The sequence below is a fragment of the Papio anubis genome, chromosome 15 (genome assembly GCF_008728515.1).
Source record: "Papio anubis isolate 15944 chromosome 15, Panubis1.0, whole genome shotgun sequence".
In the NCBI taxonomy this organism is placed as follows: domain Eukaryota; kingdom Metazoa; phylum Chordata; class Mammalia; order Primates; family Cercopithecidae; genus Papio; species Papio anubis.
In genome coordinates, this window is record NC_044990.1 from 8,625,706 (window position 1) to 8,653,306 (window position 27,601).

General features: G+C 48.3%; 1 protein-coding gene and 1 long non-coding RNA gene across 6 annotated transcripts in view; one reads left to right on the top strand and one right to left on the bottom strand.

Moving 5' to 3' along the window:
• The window catches only part of SLC7A1 (solute carrier family 7 member 1), an 84,752-nt gene that overhangs the window by 14,130 nt on the left and 43,021 nt on the right, over nucleotides 1–27,601 (bottom strand). For 4 of the 5 annotated variants that reach the window (XM_009191713.4, XM_009191714.4, XM_009191715.3 and 1 more), the window contains exons 3-7: nucleotides 12,912–13,295; nucleotides 9,903–10,061; nucleotides 7,657–7,831; nucleotides 1,168–1,289; nucleotides 310–532 (exon numbers count right to left, since the gene is read on the bottom strand). In XM_009191713.4, the coding sequence (XP_009189977.1) occupies nucleotides 310–532; nucleotides 1,168–1,289; nucleotides 7,657–7,831; nucleotides 9,903–10,061; nucleotides 12,912–13,281 (1,049 nt within the window). In that variant the 5' untranslated portion in view covers nucleotides 13,282–13,295. Of the gene's footprint in view, nucleotides 1–309; nucleotides 533–1,167; nucleotides 1,290–7,656; nucleotides 7,832–9,902; nucleotides 10,062–12,911; nucleotides 13,296–26,446; nucleotides 26,955–27,601 lie in introns of those variants that run through there. The other variant, XM_009191719.4, reaches the window with a different exon arrangement.
• LOC103879130 lies at nucleotides 10,959–12,177 on the top strand. Its single transcript, XR_639576.4, has 3 exons — nucleotides 10,959–11,046; nucleotides 11,582–11,661; nucleotides 12,089–12,177. It is a non-coding gene; the product is annotated as an uncharacterized LOC103879130 (long non-coding RNA).

Sequence of the window (27,601 nt, forward strand, 5' to 3'; positions counted from 1 at the left end):
CAAACAGGGAGCCTGTTCCAGGGACCAGATTTAGGGACAGAGCCAGTTCCTTGCTAAGCAGATGATGCTGAAAAGCCAGCCTCAGGTTCTTCAGGATGAAAATCTCAATAACACAACTCTTGGGATGATGAATATTGACAAGGGTTTGAAAGCCACATGATCAAGGCGAGGTTGGGTGCTCGGTCTATTTCAAGGGTAAAGAATGCTGGCAGCCGACGTGTGTCTCGCACGGCTGTACCTGGTCTGCTACAGCCTAAGCCCTGCGGTGGTTCCACCCCTAGGAACAGCCAGCACAGAAAGGCCTCTCACCTGGCAGAAAGAGCGCAGAGGGAGCCCACGGCCACTGCGTACTTGGCGCCTTCCCAGCCCACGTGCTTAAAGGCATCGGGCAGGGGGCTGTTATTGTCCAGGCAGAAGTAGGGCATCATGAGCGTGAGGGCGGCCGACACCCCGAAGTAGGCGATGAAGCAGATCAGGAGGGACGCCACGATCCCCACAGGGATGGCCTTCTGCGGGTTCTTCACCTCTTCACCTAGAAGCACCAAGGGGTTAGCAGAGGAGGGCACAGAGCAAGAGGCAGCGCATCTGCCCACGTGACACCCAAGGCCTCTCAGTGCCAGGGAACCCACGCAACACTACGGGAAACCTCCCCCCAGCGCTTGGCCCTGTGGCACTGGGGCCTCCTGTGCTTCCGGGAGCGGAGGGGTGGTGCTCAGGAAGACACAGCCGACAGCCCGCGGCCCTGCAGCAGCGCTCTCGGCTTGAATGAGGCAGTGCGGCCAAGGAAGAGACTTGCTTCCTTTGGCAGAGGAAATCTGGCCTATTCAGTCCACCAGGATGACAATGTTGTGAATGGCCTCACTCCTCCCGGAAGATGCTCAGATAAGGAGTCAGGCCACAGCCACGCAGCTATGATCCCATTCTAACAGCGGAACCTCAGCCTCATTCAGGATGCAGCTTCCATCAGGCGTTGACACTTGGGGATGTGATGATGGTTTGAGGGTGGGAGGGGTTGGCAGGAAAGTACAAATCTACACGTCACTCATGTGTGAAAGAGTGGCGACCGGACCGTGCCAGCAAGGAGGAAAATGACAAGCCATGGGCAGCACTGGCTTGTCTGCCCGGGATGCAGGAGGACCCGGGACCGCAGTGGGCTGGCGGGCATACCTGTGGTGGCGATGCAGTCAAAGCCCACGAAGGCATAGAAGCAAGTCGCTGCCCCCGACAGGACACCAGAGAACCCGAAGGGCATGAATCCACCAACACCGGGCTTCCCTTCTTTTGTGTCACTAGAAAAAAGAGCCACAAACAAATGTCACGTCATTCGCTGCACAGTCTGGCGTAAGCAGCTGTGCTCATCTCCGGATACGAGCGGCACCTGGCAGTCAGCCCTCCCTGTTACCGCTGCCAGGCCCTGGGCTTCAGACGCCGAATCCAGCCACAGCATGCTGACTCCGTGGGCACAGGCCTCCCTGATGTTCGTGGCCCAGGCTCACAAGGCTGCAGAGTATCGCCCTTTCCAGAAGCACCTTCTAAACAATGACTAGGGTAGGGAGACGTGGGGACTATGAGGCAGGAGTTCAACAGGAAATGGGGGAGAAACCAGCCACGCGGCCAGCCCCACACCCTTCTCCCCAGGACCCTCAGAGGAAGGATGCAGAGCCGCCAGCCAGTCCCATATTTACCAGGAACTCAATCTCCAAACAAATAATTCCAGAGAAGCTAAGGCTAAACTAAAAGCCTCTGTCAGCAAAGGCATTCTTTAAGTGCCTGTATGCACAAGGTGGAGTCCAGGATGGCGCAGCTTTTGCCAGGTGTGTGGGTCCCAGGCACAGCTGGGCTCTGGCCCACGGGAGGGTCTCAGCACATCTTTGCTACACTGATGAATGCAAAGGCAAAATCAGCACAGTTTACAAACCCAGGAGTCCAGAAGAAGCAGGCTGCTTAAACATTCAGAAAACAGTCCCATAAATCTGACACCCGTTCTGAGACACGGTGCCCAGGTTCAGTGTGGCGCTATGGCCCCTCCCCGGGCCCCGTCGAGGGTCCTTCAAGCCCCTGTTCTGCAATGTACAAAGCCCTGGCCTGTCTGAGTCCCCCACATGCCGCATTCTGGGGGTGCACCACGCCGTCAGTGCAGGTGGCTTCCCTGGCCACCATCGCCTGGTCAGAAGGCACATAGCCCCTGCTGGTCACCAAGTAACCCTAAGCTTTCTGCATCCGGCCCTCTGCTGCCACCCAAAAAGCAACTGCACTCCTTGTGGTTCAAGAAGGGCACCCCCTACTCCCACATCTTTGCCAGTCGCAGGGCCGCAGGCTTTCTGTCCTGTGCCAGGGTCCCACTGGCTGGCCTGGAGCCCTAGAGGATGCTCACCACCCACCTGTCACCCCCACTCAACCATACTGACAGCCGCCCAGCGGCACAGGACAACTTGCCCTAAACCTCATCAGCAAGAAGAGAGGAACCCTATAGAATGCTCCCAATCCTATAAACACTGACGTTCCTCAGGTTGGCTGGGCAGCCCATTTGGTGAACTTTGCTTTCAGTGGGATTTACTGACTGGCTGATAAAACAGACAAACAGATAGGATGGACCCAACTTTCTAATAGGGATTAAGCCTTACTAATTCCTAGAGGATATTCACATCTCTCAGTTACAGAAACTGCCATGAAGACACTGCAAGTACATGCAGGAGAAAGCTCATGTACATGTGGGGTTTACTGTGGTTCCATAAACAGTAACAAGAGGAAACCCCCAGAAATGTACAAGTGATGGATGTAGGAAAAACTGTGGCCAAACAAAATTTTAGTTTGTTGTGTTAGAGTATGACTAAAATTAGCAACCCAAGCAGCCCAGGACAGACAAGTCAGCAGGGCCACAGGACAGCAAAGGGCTGGAGCTGTGCCCACCTCATCCAAACCCCCTCGCCTCTCAGGCCACAGGCCCTGCCGGCTGCCCACTCCCACCCTGGCTAACGGCTTCTGTTATACAGTGGCCTATGCTGAAGACAAAACAGGTGACAACCAAATGGCTCAAGAGGGGGAGGAGGAGGCCAAAAGAGGAGGGGACTCAAAAGTCAAAATGGCTTCTGTGGGCCCCACTTCGGTCCCCTGTGGCGGCCAGGGTGACAGACAGGCAGTGAAAAGCCTCCAGATCCCCACTCAGCTCCTATGACATCAAGAGCTAGCAACATGGCCTTGCATTAAAATAAATGCATGCCCACTTTGGGAGGCCGAGGCGGGAGAATCACCTGAGGCCATAAGTTAGGGACCAGCCTGGGCAACATAGTGAGACTGGGTTAGTGCAAATTTTTTTTTTCTAATTAGCTAGGTGTGGTGGTATGTGACTAGAGTCCCAGCTACTTGGGAAACTGAGGCAGGAGGATTGCTTGAGCCCAGGAGTTTGAGGCTGCCTTGATCCATGATTGTGCCACTGCACCCCAGCCTGTGCCACTGCACCCCAGCCTGCACAACACAGCAAAATCCTGTCTCTAAAATAAATTTTAAAAATTAAAAAATATATATAAATGAATGCTATCATGGATAGATGAGCTTTAGGCCACCACGAGGCAGAGGCACCTAGAAAGGTCCTGAAATTCCCATTTCAGGGCAAGTGGAAAGTGTAGGGAACTGCATACAGGATTAAATCCCAGAAACAGGTGAACTCACAGAAGAGGACTAAGAAGGGCTGGAATGTGTCTTCCTCATGCAGACAGGTAAAGCACGCACAACAATAAAAGCGCGGAGAGAAGGAAGCAAGGGGGATGGGTGAGTGCAAAGGAAGGAGGCAAAACAAAAGGCATCCTCCCCGGCTCCTCAGGACAGTTGCAGGAGACACTGGATAACCCTCCAGGTGACAGAACGTGGGTGAAGGCACGCGTGAGCATCCGAAAACCGGCCCCGCTGACTGTGACCCTGCCACACCTGCTCCTCGTACTGCACCTCACCTCAGGAGGATCTACCCCCGACCTCAGGAGGACCTACCCCCGACCTCAGGAGGACCTACCCCCGACCTCAGGAGGACATACACCCGACCTCAGGAGGATCTACCCCCGACCTCAGGAGGACCTACCCCTGACCTCAGGAGGACCTACCCCCGACCTCAGGAGGACCTACCCCCGACCTCAGGAGGACCCAGGTGCCGGGACCCTGGGCAACCATAACAACGAACAAGGGCCTGATTTAAAAAAAAAAAAAATTTGCAGGGTATGCTAGTAAGCAAGAACGCAAGGTGCAGAACAATATATACGGAATGCCGCGTTTTGTTCAAGAAAAAAGGAATAAAATATACATATCTGCATTTGCTTGTGCTTACACAGAGAGAAACTGGAAGCTTACACACACACACACAATTAGAAAGTTTACCTGTGGGGGTGGGAGATGAGGTGGATGAAGAAAGGAACGCATTGTAAATCTTTTTTTTAAAGCATTATGAACCACGTAGTATTTCACCTACTCAAAAAGTTAAATTCAACCTTTAAGATCGGGTGTTACTGATGCCAGTGGCAGAGTATTAACACAAAATAACCACAGAATCCATTCTAGAGGCGCAAACCAAAACATGTAGAGGTCTTTCTCAACGGTCTCTTTCTATATAATCAATAACTAACCTTTTACATGCGTGTGGCAATTGTGTTCACTCATCATCTAGCAACTCACACGTGAAGGAGAAGGGCTGCCAAGAGCCCTCACCCAGCAAATGTTGCCCCAAGACAAAGTGAGCTTGAGTCCTGGTCTCAGCTCGGCGCTGCCTGCCCTGCAGACTTTGACCAGCCCTTCTGTGCTCCACTCAGCTGGCCGCTCAGAAGCAGCAAAGACAAGGCCTGGCATAGAAAGGGGTCAGGCCCGAAGGTCTCCCACCGCATCAGCAGTGAACATCCTGCAGCAGGGCTCCGCCCCCCTCACTTACACCAGCCACCCTGACACCAACTGTTAGCTGTGCTCAAAAGCCACACTCCCCTGTTCTTCTACGTGGTAACAGAACCCTTGTTTCAGCTGGACATATAAGCCTTAAGAACCAGGACTGCATGTTTCCCAGAGTCGCTAGCTACAAGGGGTAGCCATCTGGCTAAGTTCTGATGGAGGAGGTTTGAGCAGACATGGTGTCTGCGTCTGCTGAGAAACCCCAGGGGATGAAGTGGGGAGGCAGGGGGCCCTCTGCTGTTCCCTTCTCCATCCTGCTGGCCGGAGCGGGAAGAGCTGCCTTGGGCCCTGGGGCGCCTGGCCTGGATTTCTGGCCGGGTGAAGCGACATGCTGGACTTACCACCCCCAGAGGTTGACCAAAGACAACCAAACCCTTATCTTGTTGAAGCCAGTGTTATTTTGGGGCTTCCATCCTAACTGGCAGACACCATCCAACAAAACTTTCTCAACAGGCTTCCACGCAGGGTTGATGCCTCACTATTGCTGTGTCCACAGAACACTGGGTGGGAATGCCAGCGGCAGCCTGAGTCAAAGGCATGAGGAGCCATCCAGACTGCAGGGTAACACTCCTCTTCACAGACCAACAGACAGACCGGCCTAGTTCCCGGGGCCTTCCCGGACGGCTAGAAGACAGCATCCTGAAATCACAAACCCACGCGGTCACACGGCCTCCCATGCAAGATGAAGCCCCCGTACGTTACATGGATTGGTTGGGCCGTGCCCTACTATTTCAGAGGAACAAGCAATTTCATGCAAGACTACATGGCTGTTGTCAGAAACACAAAGCTATGGCTGGAAAAACAAAAGACAGAAAGATGCTTAGAGATTTTAACAACATGCCAGAGCATGCCAAGGAGACTCCAGTCCTGCAGAACTCCACCTCCTCACACGGCCGATCCCCTGCTGGCCCCATGGTCAGGGCGCTGGGCCCTGGGAGTGAGGCCGTCAGATGTAGCTAAGGGGGCCCCACCTGTGATCGGGGGTTGGGGCAACAAACGCTGCTTTGTCTGGGGGCCGGTACAGCTAGCTCATCATTACCAGGGCATCAGCGTGAGGCTGACCAGTGAAAGTAAATACCATCGGCTGGCACAACCAATCTCTTCATAAAAATAATAAAATTAAATCTCGATTGGCAACCAGTTAACAAGAGGTGCCCTTTATATTTCATTCCTGACCTGTAAATAGCAACCGCTCAAATACGCTCTCAGAGTTTTCAAAGGCTACTATGTTCCTTCAAGGCATATTTGGAACTGGCTTTACGCCACCGTAAACTAATGGGCATCCATAAATTTGGCATAAACATCACTCTGAAATGCTTGGGATGACATATTCAAAGTCTTCACTTCTCTGTCACAGAGTTTAGGAAGCAAGGGTATTCTTACTAGAACGGCTAACCACAAAATATTTGTGTTAGTGAAGTTTCGTGCAACGAGCGCCATAGTTTCCTGTTTCCATTCAAGTAGTCACACGTCAATGCCTGCCCACTGGTGACAACACTGGACAACATGGCTGGGCACCTGGCCCTGAACTAGTGACCAACTGGGCATACGTGACTGCTAAGATTCCCAACGTGGGATAGTGCTTCTCAGCCTCCCTTGCAGTTCGATGTGGCCCCCAGTGGACTCTTGCCCGTGGAATTTCTGTGTGTCTTCTGGTCTGTCCTGAATAGCCCTGAGCACTCTCCTCTACCCTCTCTTCTCCCTTCTGGAAGAGCTGGGTCACGCTTGTACCTACAGCCAGCTCTGACCGGGCAGATGAGGACAATGTCCCAGGGCAAGACGGAGAAAGACGGAAGATGTCTGGGTCCACAGAGGCCTGTGGTAAAGCTGGCCAGCCAAGTTGGACGCTCATTTCGGGACTGAAAACATCTCTTTAAAGGCACTCCATTGTGGCACCTGGGGCGGTCTCTTTATCAAGGCAGTTTCAACCTTTAGTCTTAATGAAGAATCACACACAAAATCCAAGCCCCCATTCTCTATCCAGGGACCTAAAGAATTATGTGGAGATCTGACAGAAAAGATAAAAAAGATACGCTGTCACTGTGGAGCTTTTTTTCCTAGGTTATCTGAGCTTGTTGGTGAGGGCTGGGTGAGAGACCTGAGATGGCACAGGGTGGAGGTGTCACCTCCAGTTCCGGGTGTCTGCGTCAGAGACATGAGGGTGATGGGGCCACTGTCACCAGGGCTGGAGCAGCACAAGTCAAATTGTCGGCGAAAGAGACTGTTGTGCTCACATTCTGACACTTCAGTCATTCTGCAAACCTTCAAAAGCAGTTTCATCTATTTATCTTCCCTCTACATTATTAATGTAACAGGAAGGTAGGTATTCAAAGGTAAAGTGAGGTCACCATGGCACTGCAGAGAAAAATCTTTTCTGAACACAAAATTCCAAAGTTGGCCATCAAACAGAATCTGGGGAAAGAGGGATCATTTAATGAGTCTGACAAGAATCTTGAATGATACACAATTTGGAATTAGGGTGATGATTTTCTTTCCTTCAGTCTTTCTTGTCATACCATAGTCTTTCCATTTCAGGGGAATAAACCTTCACACAAACTTGATACACACAAAATACCCTGAGCTACTTCACTGCAAAAAAAACAAAACAATTAACAACATATACTCCAATAATGTTTTTTTAAAAGCACAAGCCATCCGAGCCAGTTATATCCCCCATACAAGTCTATGTCATTAAATACCAAATAAGAAGAATGGTCAGAAGCAGCAACTCACTTGTTCAAACAGAGACGGCCTGACGTGTTCCCAAAATCTTCCTCCGTGAGCTGCCAGTTTTTAACCGACCCTTTCACAAATCCTGACACCATAATGAAGCCCAGGACCAGGACGTTGACACAAGTGAATATTTTGTTGACCATGGCTGACTCTTTCACACCAAGAGTTAAAAGTCCTGAAAAAGTGCACAGACACAAAACCTTGTCTGAGTGTTAACCACCAACTGGGAAGGTCCTTCCTGGATGTGATAAGAAGGCGACTGAAAAAGAATCCAAGTGCATCGAGCTTCTGCAGACCTCTGTGAGCCTCTGGGATTGGGGTGGATTAACGATCTTTCTGGGGGCAGGGATCGGGGTCTAAATCACCAAGGTTGTGGGTGCTTCCCAGGCCCTCCTAGGTGACCTCCAGATCTCCTAAGAAGCCCATGCAGAGGCACCCGAGGACTGCAGAGATCGGGAGCATGCGCCCCTCTCATAGGGAGGGAAAGCCTGGACCCGCACACCAAGCCGCTCCCGCTCACTAAAAGAATGCATTGCTGGGAAACAGCCTCCAGGAACGATTCCAGGAAGAAACACTTTGCTCAGTTTCCTGGGAGAACGGGCATTTTTCAGAAGAGGAAATTATTCTGGTTGACTTTGGGATGTTAGTGATACTAACAGTAACAACTAACTATGGTTCTGGAACCACTAACATACATGGTTCCTCATCGGACTCAGTGGATATAAAATAACATCTGAGCTAGGCTAGCTCTAGCTTGCAAACTCACATTTTTTTTTTTTTTTAAGAAAACTAAGTAATAAAGATGCCCAGGAACCTCTGATAGCGTTGCCTTTGAGGCGTATGCCCCAGCACCACCTTAGGGTGAAGAGGTCATTCAGGTACTTCCGTAGCTGAAGTCTTTGCTGCACAGGAAAAGTGGCACAGAAGGGGCTGGTACCACTCAAACACAGCCAGGATTTGAGACCACTGCTCTACCATGGACGCTCCTCATAGTTTTAAAATAAAAACTGGTTGGGTGCAGTGGCTCACACCTGTAATCCCAATACTCTGGGAGGTGGGCAGATAATTTGAGGTCAGGCATTCCAGACCAGCCTGACCAATATGGCAAAACCTTATCTCTACTAAAAATAAAAAGATTATCTGGGTGTGGTGGTGCGTGTCTGTAATCCCAGCTACTTGGGAGGCTGAGGTATGAGAATCACTTGAACCCAGGAGGCGGCGGTTGCAGTGAGCCAAGATCACGCAACTGCACTCCAGCCTGGGCGACAGAACAAGACTCTGTCTCAAATATAAAATAAAATAAAATCTGCTGTACTTTTGAGATGGAATTATAAAGTACAGATGTTAGAAGAGAATTGTGTGATTAATCACAGGGAGAACACCTCAACACAACAATATATTTCTTCTTTACTCTTCCTCCTAATCTCACTAGTGCAGACTTACTTTCTGACGCATGTTTCTGCCAGCTGGACCAGAAATACTGCTGAGACCAGCCTGAGTGAAGTTATTTCAATTATGTGGTGTGTAAAATAAGGCATGTCATTTTTAAAACTCATCCAAGATTTTCTAACCCCAAATGAGAATTTATCTGCATTTCAACTTCACGTTTATACAGCCCCACAGAGCAAAACTCGCATTGCACTGGCCAAGACACGCACAAATGTCACTAGCAAGAAGTTGCCATCAGCTGTGTTCAGGCAGTCCTTTGGGATTTTTCAAATTCTGTAACCACAACTCTGTCATGAAACTTATTTATTGAAAGGGTGTTTTGATGGTTGTTAGGTGTAAAACCATCCAAGTCGTCTTCAGACGCCCCAGGCACACATTAGTGTTCCAGACGGAGCTCATTCCTCCACATTTTCCTGGCTGATGAATGACAGCTTTGCTTTCCAAATGGTCATCCTCTGAGTCAAAAGAATTTTTATTCCCAGGACACTCATACAAAAAGCCTGCAGTGCTGACAAAATCTTATTCCACAAACAGCTAGGCTAAACACCTAAGATTCTCTTTTAATGAAATGGCACACAACTCAGCAGCTATGAAGCAGGCCAGCCCTATCTGAATCTACAAGCAGCCATGAAGACAGGGACAAATAAAGATGCCTGCATGAAGTACAAAAACAAAACAAAAAGAAATGGGGTTGTGGTTTAAGAGATAAGTAAAGAAAAGAACTTAACAGGAGCCTCTCACAGAACCTTTGACCGTCACTCTGACCTGATCTCTTTTTCAGTGTGGGCTTTCTTTACCTGTCAAGATGAGAATTATGATCACCGCGAATATGTCAGGGTTTTCGGCCAGCACGCCGGGGGCGTTCAGAGCCATGTGTGTCCGTGAGAACTCCCCGATGGGTCTGCCTATCAGCTCGTCGAAGGTGGCGCTCCAGGCCCTCGCTACGCTTGAAGTACCTGCCCCAAAGCACACACAACAGAGGGGATGTGAGGACAACGGTTAGCCAGGTACTTGTAGTGGAGCTCCATGTTCATAACATCATTGCAGGAGTCACTGACGGTGCACTGGAATCTGGCGGCAGCAGCCAGACCACAGCGTATGCTGAGCCAGAAGTGACGGTCAACTAGTGCTAAGTGCGAGAAGGCTTCTAGGGCCCACAGAGGAATGCATTTCACATCCCACCCAATATGCACAGGTGTATTCTATCAAATATACATATCCGAATAAAAAGTTTGCAAAACAAGTGTTACCCTTACCACCTGAGAGGCACTCTGATAGTATGCAATGCTACCTATTTTGTTGCATTGAAAAAGTAAACATTGATGACAACTCATGAAAAACTGATTTCATAAAGCACTCCTGGGGTGCAGCTGGCAGTCTGCAGGAACCCCGGTCAGGAAGCCCTTTTCTAAGAAACTCTTGGCAGCAGAGATGATGGCGCCTGCACCATAATTCTTCTCCCAGCAAGAAGAGGCGTCCTAGGACGTCCTTGAAGGGGCTGAACCCCAGCTCAGGGACAAAGCCACTTGCTCACCTCAGAGTAGGCATCAGCCACCTCTGCCATTTTGTGCCTGAACGTGACTTGGAGGCCATGGCATCCCCAGAGTGCAGGACCGCAGACAGACCCCAGCTCTCCTCATTCCCCCCTCAGCCTGCACCCTCCAGCGCTGAAGAACACCAACAGGGCAGCACCCAAAATGCCAACAATAGTTGGCTGCTGTCTTTCACTCTCGTTCTCTCCTCTCATATAATTCTGGAGAGAGTCAGAATGCGTTTCCATTGGTGTTTCTCAGGAAATGTCACTAAAATTCCAGTGTTTCCATAGAGCATTTTCCTTTGTTTTCAAAGGGGGCCTTGTCGGTGACCATGGTCCCAATTATTCACCGCATACTGCCAGAGTCATCTGCAGAGATTCAATTTCACTATTTGGTCTTATGATAAGTAAGTATCTTTCCAACAACTCAGAAGTTTAACCACATTTCTTCCTCCTGAGCAGCCAATCTATTATGAATTCCGTAAACATGGTCTCACCATCTCCCTGTCACCCCCAAAGCGGCTGGCTCTTGGCAAATGTGGCTCCCAAACCCTGTCCTGCTCGATGAGAGGGGCTACCCCAGCCTTTCTTCCCAGCCTACCCTCTCCCAATTTCTGAATCATGCCTTTTAAAAAAAAAAAAAATGTTTGCTGGAAAAACTGCCCTTCCCAGCAGCTAAGGCTGCAAATATATTTTCATAATGCATGCAAATGTTCTCCCACAAGCAAATGGCACTCTGGCAGAGCCTTTCATTTGCTGGTCTAGAAGCTGCAAGCAGTTCATGCTCAATGTATATTTTATGCTCAGGTAAATCCTCTGGAAACATAACGGTCCATTTACAATAGCTACATTCCCAGTGAGAGACCTCAGCTTGTGAGAACCATGTGTGGCTGTAAAGTTTTGATGTGGCATTGAAAGAAAACATTATGAATTTTATTTTAGAGCCCAGAAGACTAAGCTAGGTTGGCTCTCAGCAGATACTGCAGCTGCTGGAAAGAAAGCGAAGGTGCTGTTCAGAGACCGTGAGTGTGTGCCCTCTGCCAGCTGTCCTGGTGAAGGGGGAGTGGTGCCCCCCATGCAGAGATAGGGCTGCGGGGAGCCCAGGGCTGGGACGGTCCCAGCAGGCAGCATGCGTGGCAGGGCGGGTGTGGTAGGGTCCAGTGGGAGCTGGCACAGAAGCAAGGCGGGACCCACATGGCTCGGCTGACCAGGTCTTACTGTTTTCTCGCTATTACCAACAAATTTGAGAAAAAAAATAAATGGCACGTTGAGTGGCCGTGTGCACCCTTTGCTTCTTCTGAGACTTAGGTTTTTGTTTAAGTTGACGTGTTCAACTTCAGTTGTAATCAAAATACAAAAAAGCATAAAGGGAAGCAAAGCGTGTTTACCTGGCAAACTGGAAAGATTTTCTACATTTGCTTCTTTATTTGCTGGGTGGTTGTGTTACAGGCCGATGTCCAGTGTCCACACTGCAGGGTAAGGGGGCCCTGGCTACGTGGAGGATCACAGTCAACAAAGGCCTTAAAAACATGCAGACCCACCAAGAGCCATTCTGCTCCTTAGACAGTTTTAAGGAAAAGAATCATGGCTAAGCACAAAAACATAAAGTAAGTAACTGTTTATAACAGCAACAACATAATGGAAACAATCTGAACACCCATAAAGACATCCAATACGTTACACGCTGTGTATAGAAATCTATACAAGGGTAGGCAAGCATTAGAAACCTTACCATGGAAAAATAGCTAATGATATGAGAAGTGTTTACTCTATGTTGTTTTATAAACAGGTATACTGTACAAAAATATACATTTAAATTCACAAAAATGTTAAAACAATAGTTCTCTCTGTAGACAGTAAACTGCTGAACAGAGTGTCTTATGCCTTCGTGGGATCCCTAGTATCTAGCACAATGCCCAGCACAGAGCAGGTACTCAATAAACATTTATTAAAAGAATGAATGAATGAATGAATGAATGAATGAATAAGAGAATTAGTTTCTCCACATAGTCAGGCAGGATATTTCTACTTTCTTCTTTGTGCTTTTCTTTATTTTCCCAGTTTTTCTCTATCAGTGATGCATTTACTCTAGTAACTAAAAAACATACTAAAAGAAACTAAATACTTTTAAATGAATCAGAAACATCCTATTAATTCTGTGCCTCTCGTGTTAACAAGAATGACCTCCCCATGGGGCATCCGCCCACACTTTGGAGGTGGGAACAAACAGAAAAGTGGTAGAGGGCACAAGCTCCGGACCCCTGGTACCTACCGATGATGTAGGAGAGGATTAAGTTCCAGCCGGTGATGAAGGCCCAGAGTTCTCCAACGGTGACGTAGCTGTAGAGGTAAGCTGAGCCCGTCTTGGGGACCCGAGCACCAAACTCGCCGTAGCACAGGCCAGCCAGCACCGAGGCCAGTGCAGCAATCAGGAAGGAGATGACAATGGCAGGGCCTGCATTCTCACGGGCCACAGCTCCAGCCAGGACATAGACGCCAGCACCCAGTGTGCTGCCCACCCCGAGGGCCACCAGGTCAAAAGTGTTCAAGCAGCGAGACAGCCGCGTCTCCTCCCGGCTACAGTCCACCACCTTCCGCCGCAGCATCTGCTGGCCAATGTTGAGCAGGACTTTGCACCCCATGTTGCTGTTCAGAGCTGTTGAAAAAGAACAAAGATGTTTCCTGATTGCTCCTCATTTCATTCCATCACTCTCATCTTATCACATTATTGAAACAAACAGTGATCAGGTCCTTCATAATCATTTCCTGCTAAAATGCTTTAATTTGTAGAATTCCATTGATTGTCAGAAGCACACAGCCTTCTCCAGTTTCACCAGCACATACAGAATTATCCCAGCAGGCCAACAGATACAGCTGACTTCATTTCGAGGTCTCTGAGCTTCCACATTGGTATCAGGTCCTCTTAATGGAGACTCTTCCATGGGTGGAAATTATGTAGTAGAGGAAACACACATTAATGACATTGTTCCTACACTCAGTCATCAGATAATATACCAGGAAAAACAAGGTGTTAGTTTAAGTATGCTGTAATAGAAGGCAAACCAAACCATATCGTAATTTCATGATTAAATTACATTATTAAATTATTAAAACTCAGAAGCCCTGAATAGCAATAACAATGGTTTTTTTAGATCTTTCTAGGATCCCCTGAGGGTAAGAAGCCAGTTGTTTTCACTTTTAAGGTAACACAGAGGTAAGTGGAAGCAGAAAAATGTTGAGTTATTACCAGTGAGGGCTTTTCATCACTTACTACTCCAGGAAGCACTTTTCTTCTGGGCTGAAATGTCAGCCCAATGTGCTCTGTGGTACATGATATATATGCATATCTGATATGCTCTTGGGCACTTATCACGAGAGGACATGTATCCATCCATCCCACCCTCACATGGGACATACCCCATTAGGGCCCAGGACACCCTGTGCCTTGTGGGATGGCTCTGAGATTGCTTTCCTCCAACCTACGGGCCCACCTTGCCTGGCCAGACGCGACAGGTGAGCCCTTGGCAAGGACAGGCCAGCAGCCACCCTCAAAAAGGCGGAGCTTTGCCCCCCACATCTGAAGGGAAGAGACTTCCTTCCACAGAGTCCAGGATGGAAAGGTGGGGGTGGGAAGACAGATAAACTCTTCAGTGGAGAAACCCGAGGACCACTGCCTGCAGCAGGTGACCGAGGCCAACGACAGTGACAGTCACGTTGGCAGAGTGATGTGATGAGAGGGGCACTTCATCTCCCTGGTCTTTCCCCCAAAACCCACAGCCCCAGGCTAACCATGGGAAAACCACCAGACACATTCCATTCTACAAAATACCGGACTGAGTGTGTCAAGGTCATCAAAAACTAGGAAGTCTGAGAAATGGCAGAGCCTAGAGGAGCTAAAGAGACGTGAGGACTAAATGCAATGTGGGATCCTGTATGGGATCCTGGGACAGAAAAAGGACACCTGGGAAAAACGAGGGAAACCTGACTCAAATATGGATGTCAGTTAGTGACAGCACATCAATATTGATTGTAACCAGTGTACCCACCAAAATAAGATACACATTCCTAATATGAAACGGTGAGGGGCACATGCAAGCTCTGTACGCTTCACGATTCTTCTGTAAATCTAACACTATCCTAAAACAGAGTTTATTTTAAAAATCTAAGACAAAACAACAGCATGTGCACAGAGAAGCTATCATCATGACTTTTGGCTACTGAGGTACACACAAAAAACCATCAATTATTCATGTTGATCATCACTTGGTATTTATTGACCTAACTTAGCTGCAATTAAGTCACTTGAGATGGTAAGTCTAGAAAAGTCCGTGCCTAAGCACCTGAACACTTCCCTGCCTGCCCACACCTTTGCACCCGCAGCTGCCGGGCAGGTACAGCGCAGCAGGGCCTCCCCAGGTTGCAGCTCAGGGCCCCTCGGCAATGGTCACATCACTGATCAGCTCCAGGTCGGGCAGCAACTGGGAGCGGTGCCTGCTCTGTTTTATCTGACAGGCCGAGGGAAGAGAATAATCCCAAGACTCAAAAATGTGAGCTAGAATGGGGAATAAAAATCATCTGATCCTATGCCTTTGTTGCATAGATGGGGAAAACAGCTGAGAGCCAAGTGTCAAACAGGGTCACGGGCTCTGCAGGCGCCGTCCTCTGGGGTTCCGGCGGCATCACAGGTAGGAAGGAAATGATATCATGGTGTAGCAGGTGGGGCAAAGTGGGGAGGAAATGAGGAGGGAGCGCTGCTTGTGGAACAGCGATGGAGCAGGGAAAATCAGACCTCAGAGTTTGAGAAGAGCAGGAAAGGGCGCCTGAGGCCAAGAGAAGAGCAAGCCGAAAGAGACGGATGGCTTCCCAGGTTGTTTTCAGCAACACACGGGACTGCTTCTGCAAGCTCTCGAGCCAGAGCAGTTCTGAGCTGTCTCAGCAAGGCAGGGATGCCTGCGGCTTCCTAGGCAGTTAAGTGAGAGCCTCTGAGTGGCACCAGGGAGGAGGAGGAGCAGGAACCAAGGACCTAGTGGTGCTGGGACCCCAGGATCTGCAGGCTCAGGGGGTGATTTCTCCTGGAAATGCCTTTTTCTTTTCTTCCTTTTGGGGAATTAGCCAGATTTATTCAAGTCAAATTGTAAATCACAACAAAGCAAAACAATTGCTTGCATAGTAAATTGAAAGGGAAAATGCAACATAGCCCTCAGCTGAAAAGCCTGTGCTGGGAGATGTGCAAACATTACTGCAGTCACTTCTCAATATCCTTTTTGGCAGGGAGGGGAGTAATTTAAGTAGATGAGCCTTGAAGAGAAACAGGGTGTGAAAACTCCTTATGACTTGCACTGTTTGGGATCTGGTGGGGAAATGTGGCTGGGGGATGCACAGACAGTGCCTGTCTGCTCCTAACCTCTCCCAGATGTCATTTCTGCTCAAGAATAAGCAGATTCTCTCCATAAAATACTAAAGGCCGGCCGGGCGCGGTAGCTCAAGCCTGTAATCCCAGCACTTTGGGAGGCTGAGACGGGCGGATCACAAGGTCAGGAGATCGAGACCATCCTGGCTAACACGGTGAAACCCCGTCTCTACTAAAAAATACAAAAAAACTAGCCAGGCGAGGTGGCGGGCGCCTGTAGTCCCAGCTACTCAGGAGGCTGAGGCAGGAGAATGGCGTAAACCCGGGAGGCGGAGCTTGCAGTGAGCTGAGATCTGGCCACTGCACTCCAGCCTGGGTGACAGAGCGAGACTGTCTCAAAAAAAAAAAAAAAAAACTAAAGGCCAAGTGCAAGGGAAAGACAATGCTACTCAATAGCATTTTCTTTCCTAGGCCTCATAGTATAACATAACCTACATGCCCAGAAGGTGAGAAGGGGTCGCCCTGCCTTTCTCTGTTCTGGGCTTTTCAGGAGGGCTGTTCCCTGTTTGCACTTTCTCAAAAATGTGCTGTTGTCCTAGGCAGAACCAAAGCTACAAGAGTAACCAAACGGATTCTTGGCAAGGAGCGCACCGGAGCCCAGACACACTCCAGTTACATAGTTCTGGGCCTCCGTAGAACAGAAGGCTAATGTGAGCCAGCTGCTCGCATAAGAGGACAAATGACGCCTGTGGAGGTGCGCAGATGCAAAGCCTTACACATGCACCTGTGTCACCACCAGCACAGATCACTGCTACCAGTTGAAAACCCACTCAAAGAACCAAGCAACTTATGCTGGGGGGACCTCTGTACACCCTTCAAAATGAAGGGGCAGGTGGTTACATCACTGTAAGCTTAGATACAGATAACGGTTTTCTAACATCATGTGAAAAGGGCCTTTCTGGTGAGACATCTGTGCGCAGATGCAGCTCATTTTCCCTGAATAGGTACGCAGTGGCCCGTTTGCTTTCGGTATAGTTCTTGGCCTGTTTCCCCCTCACCAAGCCCAGGGAAGTGCTGGAGGGAAGTGTTTGGGTCTCAGCGGGGTGGGGTGGGGACAGCTGGGACCCCTACAGGAGATTACTTTTACCTTGGTTGCTTCTGAAGTATTGCTTGCTATCTAGGGAGAGGGCAAACTCAATTCCTTTGGAAGACACTGGAACAAAGATGCTGCCAACTGCTGCTGAGAAGCCCAGAGCTGATAATCTGGAGAACATAAATGTCTCAGGCTAGGTGTTCACTCCTACTTCCCAGGGTAGGAGAAAATGAGACACTTACTCTGTCTTGGGTTTATTTTAGGAAATATCCTGTCTCCTTGGAAGTAATGCAAAAACCTGTTCTCCAAGTGGTTTTATCTGTCAGCATTTTGTACACATTATACCAGTTCTTACATTCATGCCAGGACTCCAAAGCTGGGTGTTCAACCAACAGTGAGGCTGCACAAAGCTACTCTGCACAGAATTAGCCTAACCATTCCAACCCCAGCAAGCAAAGTCAGGTTGGTAGAGACTGCCTGCTGTTGGGGTTTACACAGAAAGTTGCCAGAATACTTTGAGAGCATTACGTGGAAATTAGGTGAGGAGGAATTTATACAACAGTCAACGCCTCCTTTTATTTGAGGGTTTGATGGAAATCTTGCAACCCCAAGTGTCTCGGATCCATCTTGCTCCCTGTCATTTATTATCAAAGAACATTTACCTGCAGGGTATCCTCAGAAAAGCAAGTTTCCCACAACAGGAATTCTAACTCTGCATTCTATTCTGGTAACCACTACATAACACCAGGAGTTTTACTGGCCCAATGGGTCAGAATTTGAGGTAAAGACTCTTTTCCGCTCTATTTTAAAGATTTCTGATACAAGCGAGCAGGGGTGGATGGTGTGATGTTTCCAGCCTTGACTTTAACGGATCTTTCCACCACGGATACATTCCAGCTTAATGGCCTCCTTGGGGGACGGGAGGAGTCAAAAGCAAGCTGTTATACTACACTTGGAAATGCCCTTCTTTCAAGAAAATCTTCATCTTGGGAACTTTAAGAAGCCAACACTTTTAGTTTGCCCTTTCAATGGCCTTCAGAATGGCCGGGTCCCGGGAGACCCCTTTCTCCAGGCACCTGGCAGGAGCCAGCCAGAGGAAAATCTTTCACCCTTGCAGGAGAAAGACTGTGGTCCACATTTGTACCAGGCTAAGGAATCTCTGTCTTTGCTAGGGTGGTAGCACTATTATAGGATACCATGAATGGGTGGGCATAGTCAATGGCGTCTTTTCAGCTTTCCTCAACAAGAGTGGCTGGCCAGCCTCATGGCTGGCATGTGGGCAGCTGCCCAGCAGTCCCAGAGTGCTCTAGACTGAGTGTGCACAGAGGGGCAGGGCTCGCACAGCTGAGTGGGCTGCAGCCACAGGTGGGAGAAGGGGACACTGGCCATGGTGGGAGAGGATGTGGAGTCTCAATGACAAGGGCAAAACCTGTGTTGAAGGAAGTGATCTCAAACCAGGATCCACTTCCCCACAGATGGTAGGAGGCCCAGGTGCAAGAACTCAAATTTTAAAAAACAAGTCAGATCAGATGGGACTGGCAGACACTAAGGATGGAGACGGAAGGAGGTAGGCATGGTGTTATAAAAAAAAGAGGTACGAAAGTGATAGAACTAAACACAGTCTTAAGAAGCAGCAATGGAGGTCCCTTAACAGGCAGAAAGAGACTCACAACAGAAAAGGAAAGTAACGGTGGTCAGTGCCTGAGACCATCAGAGGACAGGTCATAACTGACCTAACATGGACTCATTAATCCCGGGTGAACTGAGCCTGCTACAATGGTAGATATCACGGTCTTTCTCCTGTCATCAGAAGCCACTGCCAGTTTGGGCATGAGGGGCAGGGAGCAGAGAGGAGGACTGATCTTAACAAGTTTAGTACATATCAAAGGGAAAATCCTTATTCACAAAAATTCAGTTCACATACAATGTATAGAAGACTGACAAATACAGACTAGCATAATTGGGAAAATCATGAGTGACATGCTCACAAATGTTGAATATAGTTTAAGATCATTCTGGATGTTAACATGATGTCACTAAGAGAAGTGGAAAAAATGAGAAAAACTCTTCCTGTCCAAGAGTAGGAAAAATTATGAATAACTTGTAATAACATATGACAAAATAATGCAGCCATTAAGAATGTCTTTCTAGACTATGTATGGACAATGAAGAAACGTTCACGACAGGTTCACAGAAAAATACTACAAAAGTATATATTTTTGGATAAGCAAAATACATATGTATCCTTTAAATGCCAGATAAAGAGTATATGAAAATATTAATAGCAGTAATTTTATTATTCACTATCGTAATACTTTTCAAAATTCTCTTTAAAAATTCTATTTTATTTTTGTCATTAAAAAATACATACAATCTTTCCAAAGTCATTCTGCATTGTAGAAGGCATGTTCACCTACAGGGAGTACAGGCACAGAAAACCTTTCACTGTGCAAAGTGTCACTAAAGACTACATGAGCTCGGCCAAGCGCAGTAGCTCATGCCTGTAATCCCAGCACTTCGGGAGGCCGAGGCGGGTGGATCAGTTGAGGTCAGGAGTTTTAGACCAGCCTGGTCAACATTGTGAAACACCATCTCTACTAAAAATACAAAAATTAGCTGGGCCTGGGGGCAGGCGCCTATAATCCCAGCTACCCAGGAGGCAGAGGCAGGAGAATTGCTTGAACCTGGAAGGCGGAGGTTACAGGGAGCCGAGATCACGCCATTGCACTCCAGCCTGGGTGACAAGAGCGAAATCTGTCTCAATAAAAAGACCACATGGGCTCATTCGAAACCAGCCTGGGCCACGTGGCAAGACATCATCTCTACAAAACATTTAAAATTAGCCGGGCACTGTAGTATGCATCTGTGGTCCCAGCTACTTAGGAGGCTGAGCCAGGAGGATGGCTTGAGCCCAGGAAATCAAGACTGCAGTGAACTGTGATCACACACTGCACTCCAGCCTCGGTGACAGAGGGAGGCCCTGTTTCAGAAAAAAAAAAAAAGACTAAATGAGCTCCACGACCATAAGAAAACTGAATTGAAGAAAGTAAATCAAAGAATCAAAAGTATGAGGATGGGAGTGGTGGTTCAAAATTATGCAGCTTAAAAGAAAAAAAAAAAACAATAGTCCACTTGTGCAGTGAGCGGCAGAGAAGGAAATGGCACAGTGCAAGGCCCCAGTCTCACTGGGAAGAGGCTCTGCCTAGAATGAAACATGACTTCTGAGCTTGGAGACTCTTTTAAAGGCCCCAGGGTCTACATCTGGCTGACCCCAGGCAGCTAGTGACATGCTGAGGATATAACTAAATTCCACCCAAAGTGACGGATCTCGTGCCTGTTATGTGCAAAGCACTGTGACAGCTGGGGTTTAAGAGAAATGGGCAAACCTCGTCCTTATTCTTGGAAAGCACAGAGTGGTGGGGTGGGGTGGGAGGCTGTGAACATACACGGCGACTCCTGGAGCACTAGGGTCCCGAAGGGGAGTGTGGGACAAGGAAAAGGTCTGTCTCAAAAAGCCACTATTTCATGGGGAAAAAAAAAGGTGGCCTTCCCTCAAGAAGTACAGAGGCACAGAGCCATTTGGGCACTTCTGTATATCGAGCTGGAGGCCTTGGTTGTAGACACTTTACACTCTTCTAAAATCCACAAGCTGCAGGCAATGTGACTGCTCGAGTCTGGCACAAGGCGGGCCAAGGGCCAGCGTGATGGCTGAACCGGGGGTTTCAGTCCTTCAGGCCTTGGTGACTTCACAATCAGAAAGCCTGAGAGCCCCGCCTCCCCGCCACGGCTTCTGCCTACTGACTCAACAGGGCTGGTGGCAGAAGTTCCCAGGGACCTCTGAGGTCCCATAGACAAGGTTTACAGCCCACCACTCTAAGTCTTACAGCAAAGGCAATATTACACGGACAGGAGTGTGGGAGGAGGCAGGGATCAGAGGTTCCGCAGGAGGAGGGAGAGAGGTGGGGAGGAGGCAGGGATCAGAGGTTCCGCAGGAGGAGGGAGAGGGGTGGGGAGGAGGCAGGGATCAGAGGTTCCACAGGAGGATGGAGTGGGTGAGTGAGGGTCATGTGGGGAGGAGACGACACGAGGCTCTACCGCAATTGCCATTCCCTGGGCTGAGCAGCCACCAACTGCAGAACAGCTTCCAGGCACAGTGGGGAAGTTGCCCAGCCAAGGAACAACTGCCAACAGAGGCCCCAAAGCAGGCATGGCAGAGACCACACGCACAGCATCGGGCTTCAGCCAGGTAAAAGCAACTAAGGAGCGCCGGATCCTACCACTCACACCGTGAAGAGGCCTAAACAAATAAACTAACAGCCCACAGGCCGAAAGTGGACAATGCTGTCCCAGGAAGGAGCCCAGTGAGATCTTTACAGCGTGAGTCTGTTGCTGAAATGGTTTGCAGTCAGTAAACCGTTTTCAACTTTTAATGTCATGAGAAAACATCAAGTCCAAAAGAACATAATATAATCCCAATGAATACATATGTGGCTGTAAAATCCTAAAATATTAACTCAGATTATAGGTATGTTTTTGTTGTTATTTTCTTCTTTTCCATCATTTGCTGTGTAGTCTAGAATGACATGTCACGTTTTCAATGAGAAAACAACCGTAATGACTAAAAACACCTAACATCCTGGGGCACTGGCCAAATGAAAGTCCTTTACATAGTTTACTTCATCTTTTCGCCCCTTATCAGGTAGGCAATACCTTGCATTCTAGAGATAAGAAGTTGCAGGCTTGATTACAACTCAGTAATTCTCAACGCTGGTTGCACATTACAATCATCTGGCGAGATTTTTTTTAAGTAATGATGTCCGGCCCCACCACAAATAAAATAACTTCTATAGCATTCTCCCAAGGAACGTCCCCAAGGGCATTTGACTAATGAAAGGTGCAGCTGGGGCTCAAGCCTCACTGCTTCCAAAGCCTTGAACTGCCCTCTGAATTGGATCAACAAATTCTGGGAAATGGCATGGCGGCGAGGGCCGTGGGGAGAGGGTATAAAATACAGAAGAGGGCACAGATGGCACCGTGGCCTGGCGGAAGGGGCACAGGCGACACCACACATGCCTCATCGGAGGGGGGGCAAGCTCTTCCCACTGACTCAACTTAGCCCCCTCATGATGCTCCCCCAGGCCAAGGACTGCATCCCAATCATCCCTCCATGCCCCTGGCACCTAGCAGGCACCAAATAGGATTGACAGGACCACAGCACGCGCAGCACTCAGTAATTACCAATGACCTGAAATTCAGGAAGCTAACGGGACACTCACTTTTGTCTCAGGTAATCATGACTATGACCATCAACAACTTGTGAGGGTCTTTCTATCAAAGGAGATCTTATTAGCTGAATACTGAATGGTTTCATTCACCAAGGAATACATGTGTTTCTCTAAATGAATATAAATGTAAAAACATGCTAGTTACAGATTAAAATCTAAAGCAATAATCTTGTCTAGGAAGCCCTCTCTAAGCCCGTCTCCTGACAGGTAACCTCTGTCTGTGCCCTCTCCCCACCCCCTTCACCCCCATCAGACATCGCCCCCATGCCACTGTGGGGACCAGCTCAGGTCCCCACCACGCTTCCTGTCCAGGTTTCCATAGGCCCAAATGCATTGTGTTCAACAAGGCACAGTGTCAGGGTCTCTGTTTCTACTTGTGTAAAATGGGGATGGGATGGTCCTCCCACTGCAAGGTGCTGTGAGGCTCACATGAGGCAACGTACTAGGAAACACCCAGAAAACAGAGCTCGCTGCTCTTCAAATGCAAAGAACTATCAGCATCACCCCATTAGTAGCTATTACTGCCTCATAATAATATTTTCTTTTAAATCCCAATTACAATCTGTTGGTCACTGTCTCTGCCTCACAGAAGCAGAGGGCAGACAATCCCCATCAGCTCAAGGTTCCCGTCACCAGGGTTTCCCTTCATGGAAGCTTTGCTACAGGCACTGTGAGTACCACCCACTCCACTCAGCTCACGTCTCCCAATTCTGTTTACCCAAATCAAAGACTGACTTAAAAAAACGAGAAGCCGGTAGAAAAGCTATCAACGACATCTTCACAAAATCCAGAGAACACCCGAAAAGCGTTTCCTCCTGAAGCCAGCAGGATGAGTGGAGAGTTGGTGTCTCTCGACATGTTTTCATCATCACTCGGGAGGGCAGTGCTTCATCGGGAGAGACGCCCACACCCTGCATGCAGAAGTGTGTTACAACAAAAACAGGTATCCTAGCCTATCCTACTGGAGCCAGGGCTCCTCTGACACGTGCCTTTTCATCACACTTGGGCAGCATGGAAAGAAAACATCAGTCTGCACACCCTGTGGGCAGGTCCTCAGGGAGACTCTCCGCTGCCTCCCCAAGTGCAGCATCAGTGAGCCAGAACCAACCAGGGAGCTGGCCCGACACAGCAGGAGCTCCCATGCAACAGGCTTTACGTCTGCGTGCACTGCATTTGGGCCTTGGAAATGGCTATGGAACCGGCTCTCACATCTCAAGAAGAAATCTGTTCTTTAAACAAATTTGTTCATTTATTTAAAAAGAAATGTTTTAAACAAAGCTCCCCCAAGATTAGAACACTGACACTTCAATTTTCTGAGCCTCTAAGGTATCCTGGGAGTTAAATTAGTTTTCTTTTCCTCCTTCTAAATATTTCCTGTTTCAAAAAGCACAAGGAGAATCAGCATTGCAAACGACAGCAAAGCAGAGGATTCCATGCCAACTTAACTGAATTTTCACTGGACATTCACAGACTGGTATTTTCCTCCTCACTCATTGATTCACTCAACAAACCTTTAATAAACCCAGGCAGTCCACCAATTCACACACAGGCCTGGGAACACCTTAATCCATAAACTCCTGGAAATGTTCACTTCTCCCCCAGTCTCCCCACCATCACAAGCAACTTTTTTTGTGAAAAAACTTGGAACTCCTAGAAAATTCACTGGTTCAAGAGGAGACAAAGAAAAGCTATGAACAATGGGGCACAGCCCAGGAACAGCCTCAGAGTGAGCGGGGCCGGCTAGAAACAGCCAACATCACACAACACCAGCTCCACGTCACACACATGCATAGATGTACTGCTGCATTAAATCCTCACAAGGAAGCAATCAAGTCACAATTGCTAGGTAGCTGGTGGATTATATTGCCTGCCGTCACGTAACTCGTAATAGTGAAGCCAGGATTTGAACCCAGGTCACCTAATTCCTGAAACCCTATGGCCTGCCAGGTGCCAAATTGACTCAACTTTGACCAAGCTCATTCTCCCTGCTGCCTGACAATTCTTACTTTATTTGTTACCCTGTCTGAAATCCTACAAACATAAAAGAGTCATGAGTTAAGTGACAACTTCTTCTTGAATGTGACACCCCTGTAAAAATGAAGCCCATTATTATTCATGCAGTGGAGTGAATCAATGTAATCCATCCACTTCCCATCCAGCCAGCTGCTAGCCAAGACCTGCTGGCTGTGAGGTAACAGGAACTTTATCTGGGACTGAGGAAAAGTGGGTAATTTTGGCTGCAGGACCCAACTGGGGCTTCGGTGGAAAGTTGTAGAAAGGATACAGATAGCAGAGGCCTGGAAGGGGGATGTGGAAGGAAGTGGCAGATAAAGCAGATGGATTACATATTACGCTGGAGATATGATGTCCCTGATAAAAGTAGGGAAAAAGTGTCAAAATAACATATAGCAGTCCTTAAAACAAAAACATAAAAATAAGTGTATACAAAGAATGGTAGTGCAGGAGGAAGTGAGGCATTTGTCTCTAGACAGAAGAAGATTATGAATGGTTCCTTCCATATTTCAACGATTTTTAAATAATGAGTATGCACTGCTTCTGAATTAAGGGAAAGAAAATCTCTTTTAATGAAATCAACAAAGAGGGAGAACAAAGGAAGGCATGAGGGTCCCAGGACAAGCCAAGCCCACCTCGAGTCTGTCTAGGAGACGCTGATAAGCGGGTACACGGGGCTTCATTACGCTTTTCCCTTTATATTTGTGCATGTTTGGAAATTTCCAAAATTAAATGTAAAAACAAAGGACTTCGTCTGGGGCTGACCCAAACAACACTGAGGAAACTCCACTACCTGCACCAAGTACCCCACTCCCCAACCCCAGCGCCAGGACAGCCCCAAAATGCTGTAAGTGACAGCCACATGTTAACTAGTTAAAGGGTCTTTTATATGGGATTAGGTTGAGCCCTATGAAACTGTCAATATTCAACCATTATGACCTAGAAAAACAGCTAAGAGTCAAAGATGTGTAACAGGCAGACCTGTCCTTAACTCTCCTGGCGGTGTCCTGAGACACTTCTCTGGGCCTAAGTCTGAATCAATAGAAAGTCAGATTGAAAAGCAACCCTCTCTCATACTATAGCCTCTACCAGAAAAGCTGATGTGAGCACCAAGGAACAGACTTAGGCATGGTTCACAGGTTATGCAAAAGCTGGTGGCTGTCTAAAACGTGAGGCGCACGCGTTTAGAAGCTATACACTGGAAGGACCACAAGTGAATTCTGCGGTTCACTCCTTCTTACGTTTCGACAGGTAACAACCTCACTGGGGAGATGGAACCCATGCCCGCCGGACAACAGGTGGCATGTCAGTCACTGGGCGAGGCTGGCACGCTGGTCTGTGATCTGTGACTTGGGGCAGGGCAGGGTGGCCCTTTTAGGGGTCTTCAGTGGTCAGCTAAGGGATTTACACCTTTATTTAGACGCAGAGTTTTAAAGCAAAGGAAGAGCATCCACAAAACATGATCTTGGGCAGACTAATCTGGTCTGTGTAAGAAACATTGAGGGGGGAAAACAGAGCACGAGGACTTCCAACTTCTCGAGGTCCAGCCTTCTCCTTTTCGGTAGCAAATCAATATGCTCGCCTTACAGCCCAATATTTTAATCCATCTCATATAACACCTTTGCGTAAGCACATGCTGTGACCTTTCCTATTGATCTCTTTGTTCCCCGGTCCCTGTTTTTTCTCAAAGAGCCCTGACACACACATAAAACACACGCCCGTAGTTACCATGGGGATTATCTATGCAGTTCATGTCATGCACCAGTAATTCCCACCAGGAAATGCCACATTTATGGCAGGTCTTCCTGCCGCATTCACAACCACACTTTTTCACTGGTGACCAGAATTTCAGACACTCCAGAAGGAACACACTTTTAATCTGACTTCTAATCTCAAAAGAATGTCACAGCCTATTGGCCTGGCTGACCACCTTGCCTGTCTTCAGTCTTCAACAAGTACTGGTCGTACTTTTCTAATGACGAGGCCTTCTCTTTATGTGGAGCGGACGTGCTAGTGGGCACTGAGAGAATAGCCTCTAGCAGAGAGGAGAATGTGATTCAATTTACCTGCAATTCCTTTCAGGTATCTGGAAACAAATGGCCAATTGTCCGCATGCTCGCCTGAACGATCAAAGACCAGGAGAAAACAGTGCCCACGGACCAGGAAGAAGCCAGCTCCATTCCTTCCCACCGCATGAGAGTGCCAGAGGGGGTGAAGGGTGGAGCGGCCCTTTCAGCACACCACGTGGTCCGTATTTTATCATCCGTCACTGGCAGTGCCACCTGCATTGCTTTCATCAAAGGCGCCAGACCAACCCCATGACCACACACTGTCACTCTGGAGTGCCACCCCAACTTGACCCTGGAGCCAGCCCCTCAATATGCCAGCATTCAACTCAAATGTTCCAGACCATGCATAATTCAAAATTCTTCCTTTTTTGGTTATGGCTTTGTGACAGTCAGACTCTACATTTCACAGAATCAGGAGAAAAAGAGAGCACAGCTTACATCTATTGTTTGTTTTTTGAGACAGAGTCTCACTCTGTCGCCCAGGCTGGTGTGCAGGGGCACCATCTCAGCTCACTGAAGCCTCCGCCTCCTGGGTTCAAGCAATCCTCCCACCTCAGCCTTCTGAGTAGCTGGGACTACAGGTGTGCATCACCACATCCAGTTAATTTTTGTATTTTTAGTAGAGATGGGGTTTCACCATGTTGGTCAAGCTGGTCTTGAATGACCCCAAGTGATCCACCCACCTCAGCCTCGCAAAGTCCTGGGATTACAGATGTGAGTGACCATGCCCAGCCACTTCTATTGTTTTTTAAGGAGTTCTTAAAGGCTGAAAAGAGACATTTTAACATATGCCCCAAATAATATTCTCTACAGTCCCCATGGCCACAGGAAAACCTACTGTATAAGGACCTCTTGCCTGCTAAAAGTTCACTGACATGCCAGTCATCTGAGACCCAGGACCACATTTTCCTATACAAACAACATGACAAAGCTGCAGTTAAGTTCCAAGGCAGCTCACAAAAAGCCATTTAACCCACCTCGCTCCTAAAGTAGGACTGGGCACTCCGGAGCCACCCACCAGCCAGCAGGGCCAGTGATGGCTCAGGGCATCCGTGCTGGCTGCAAGGGTAAACGGGTCCTGTTGGGCTGGGACCCTGTAGAAGGTTTAAAATCAGGGACAAATGTAGAAAAAAAGCAAGGAAGAAAATAATT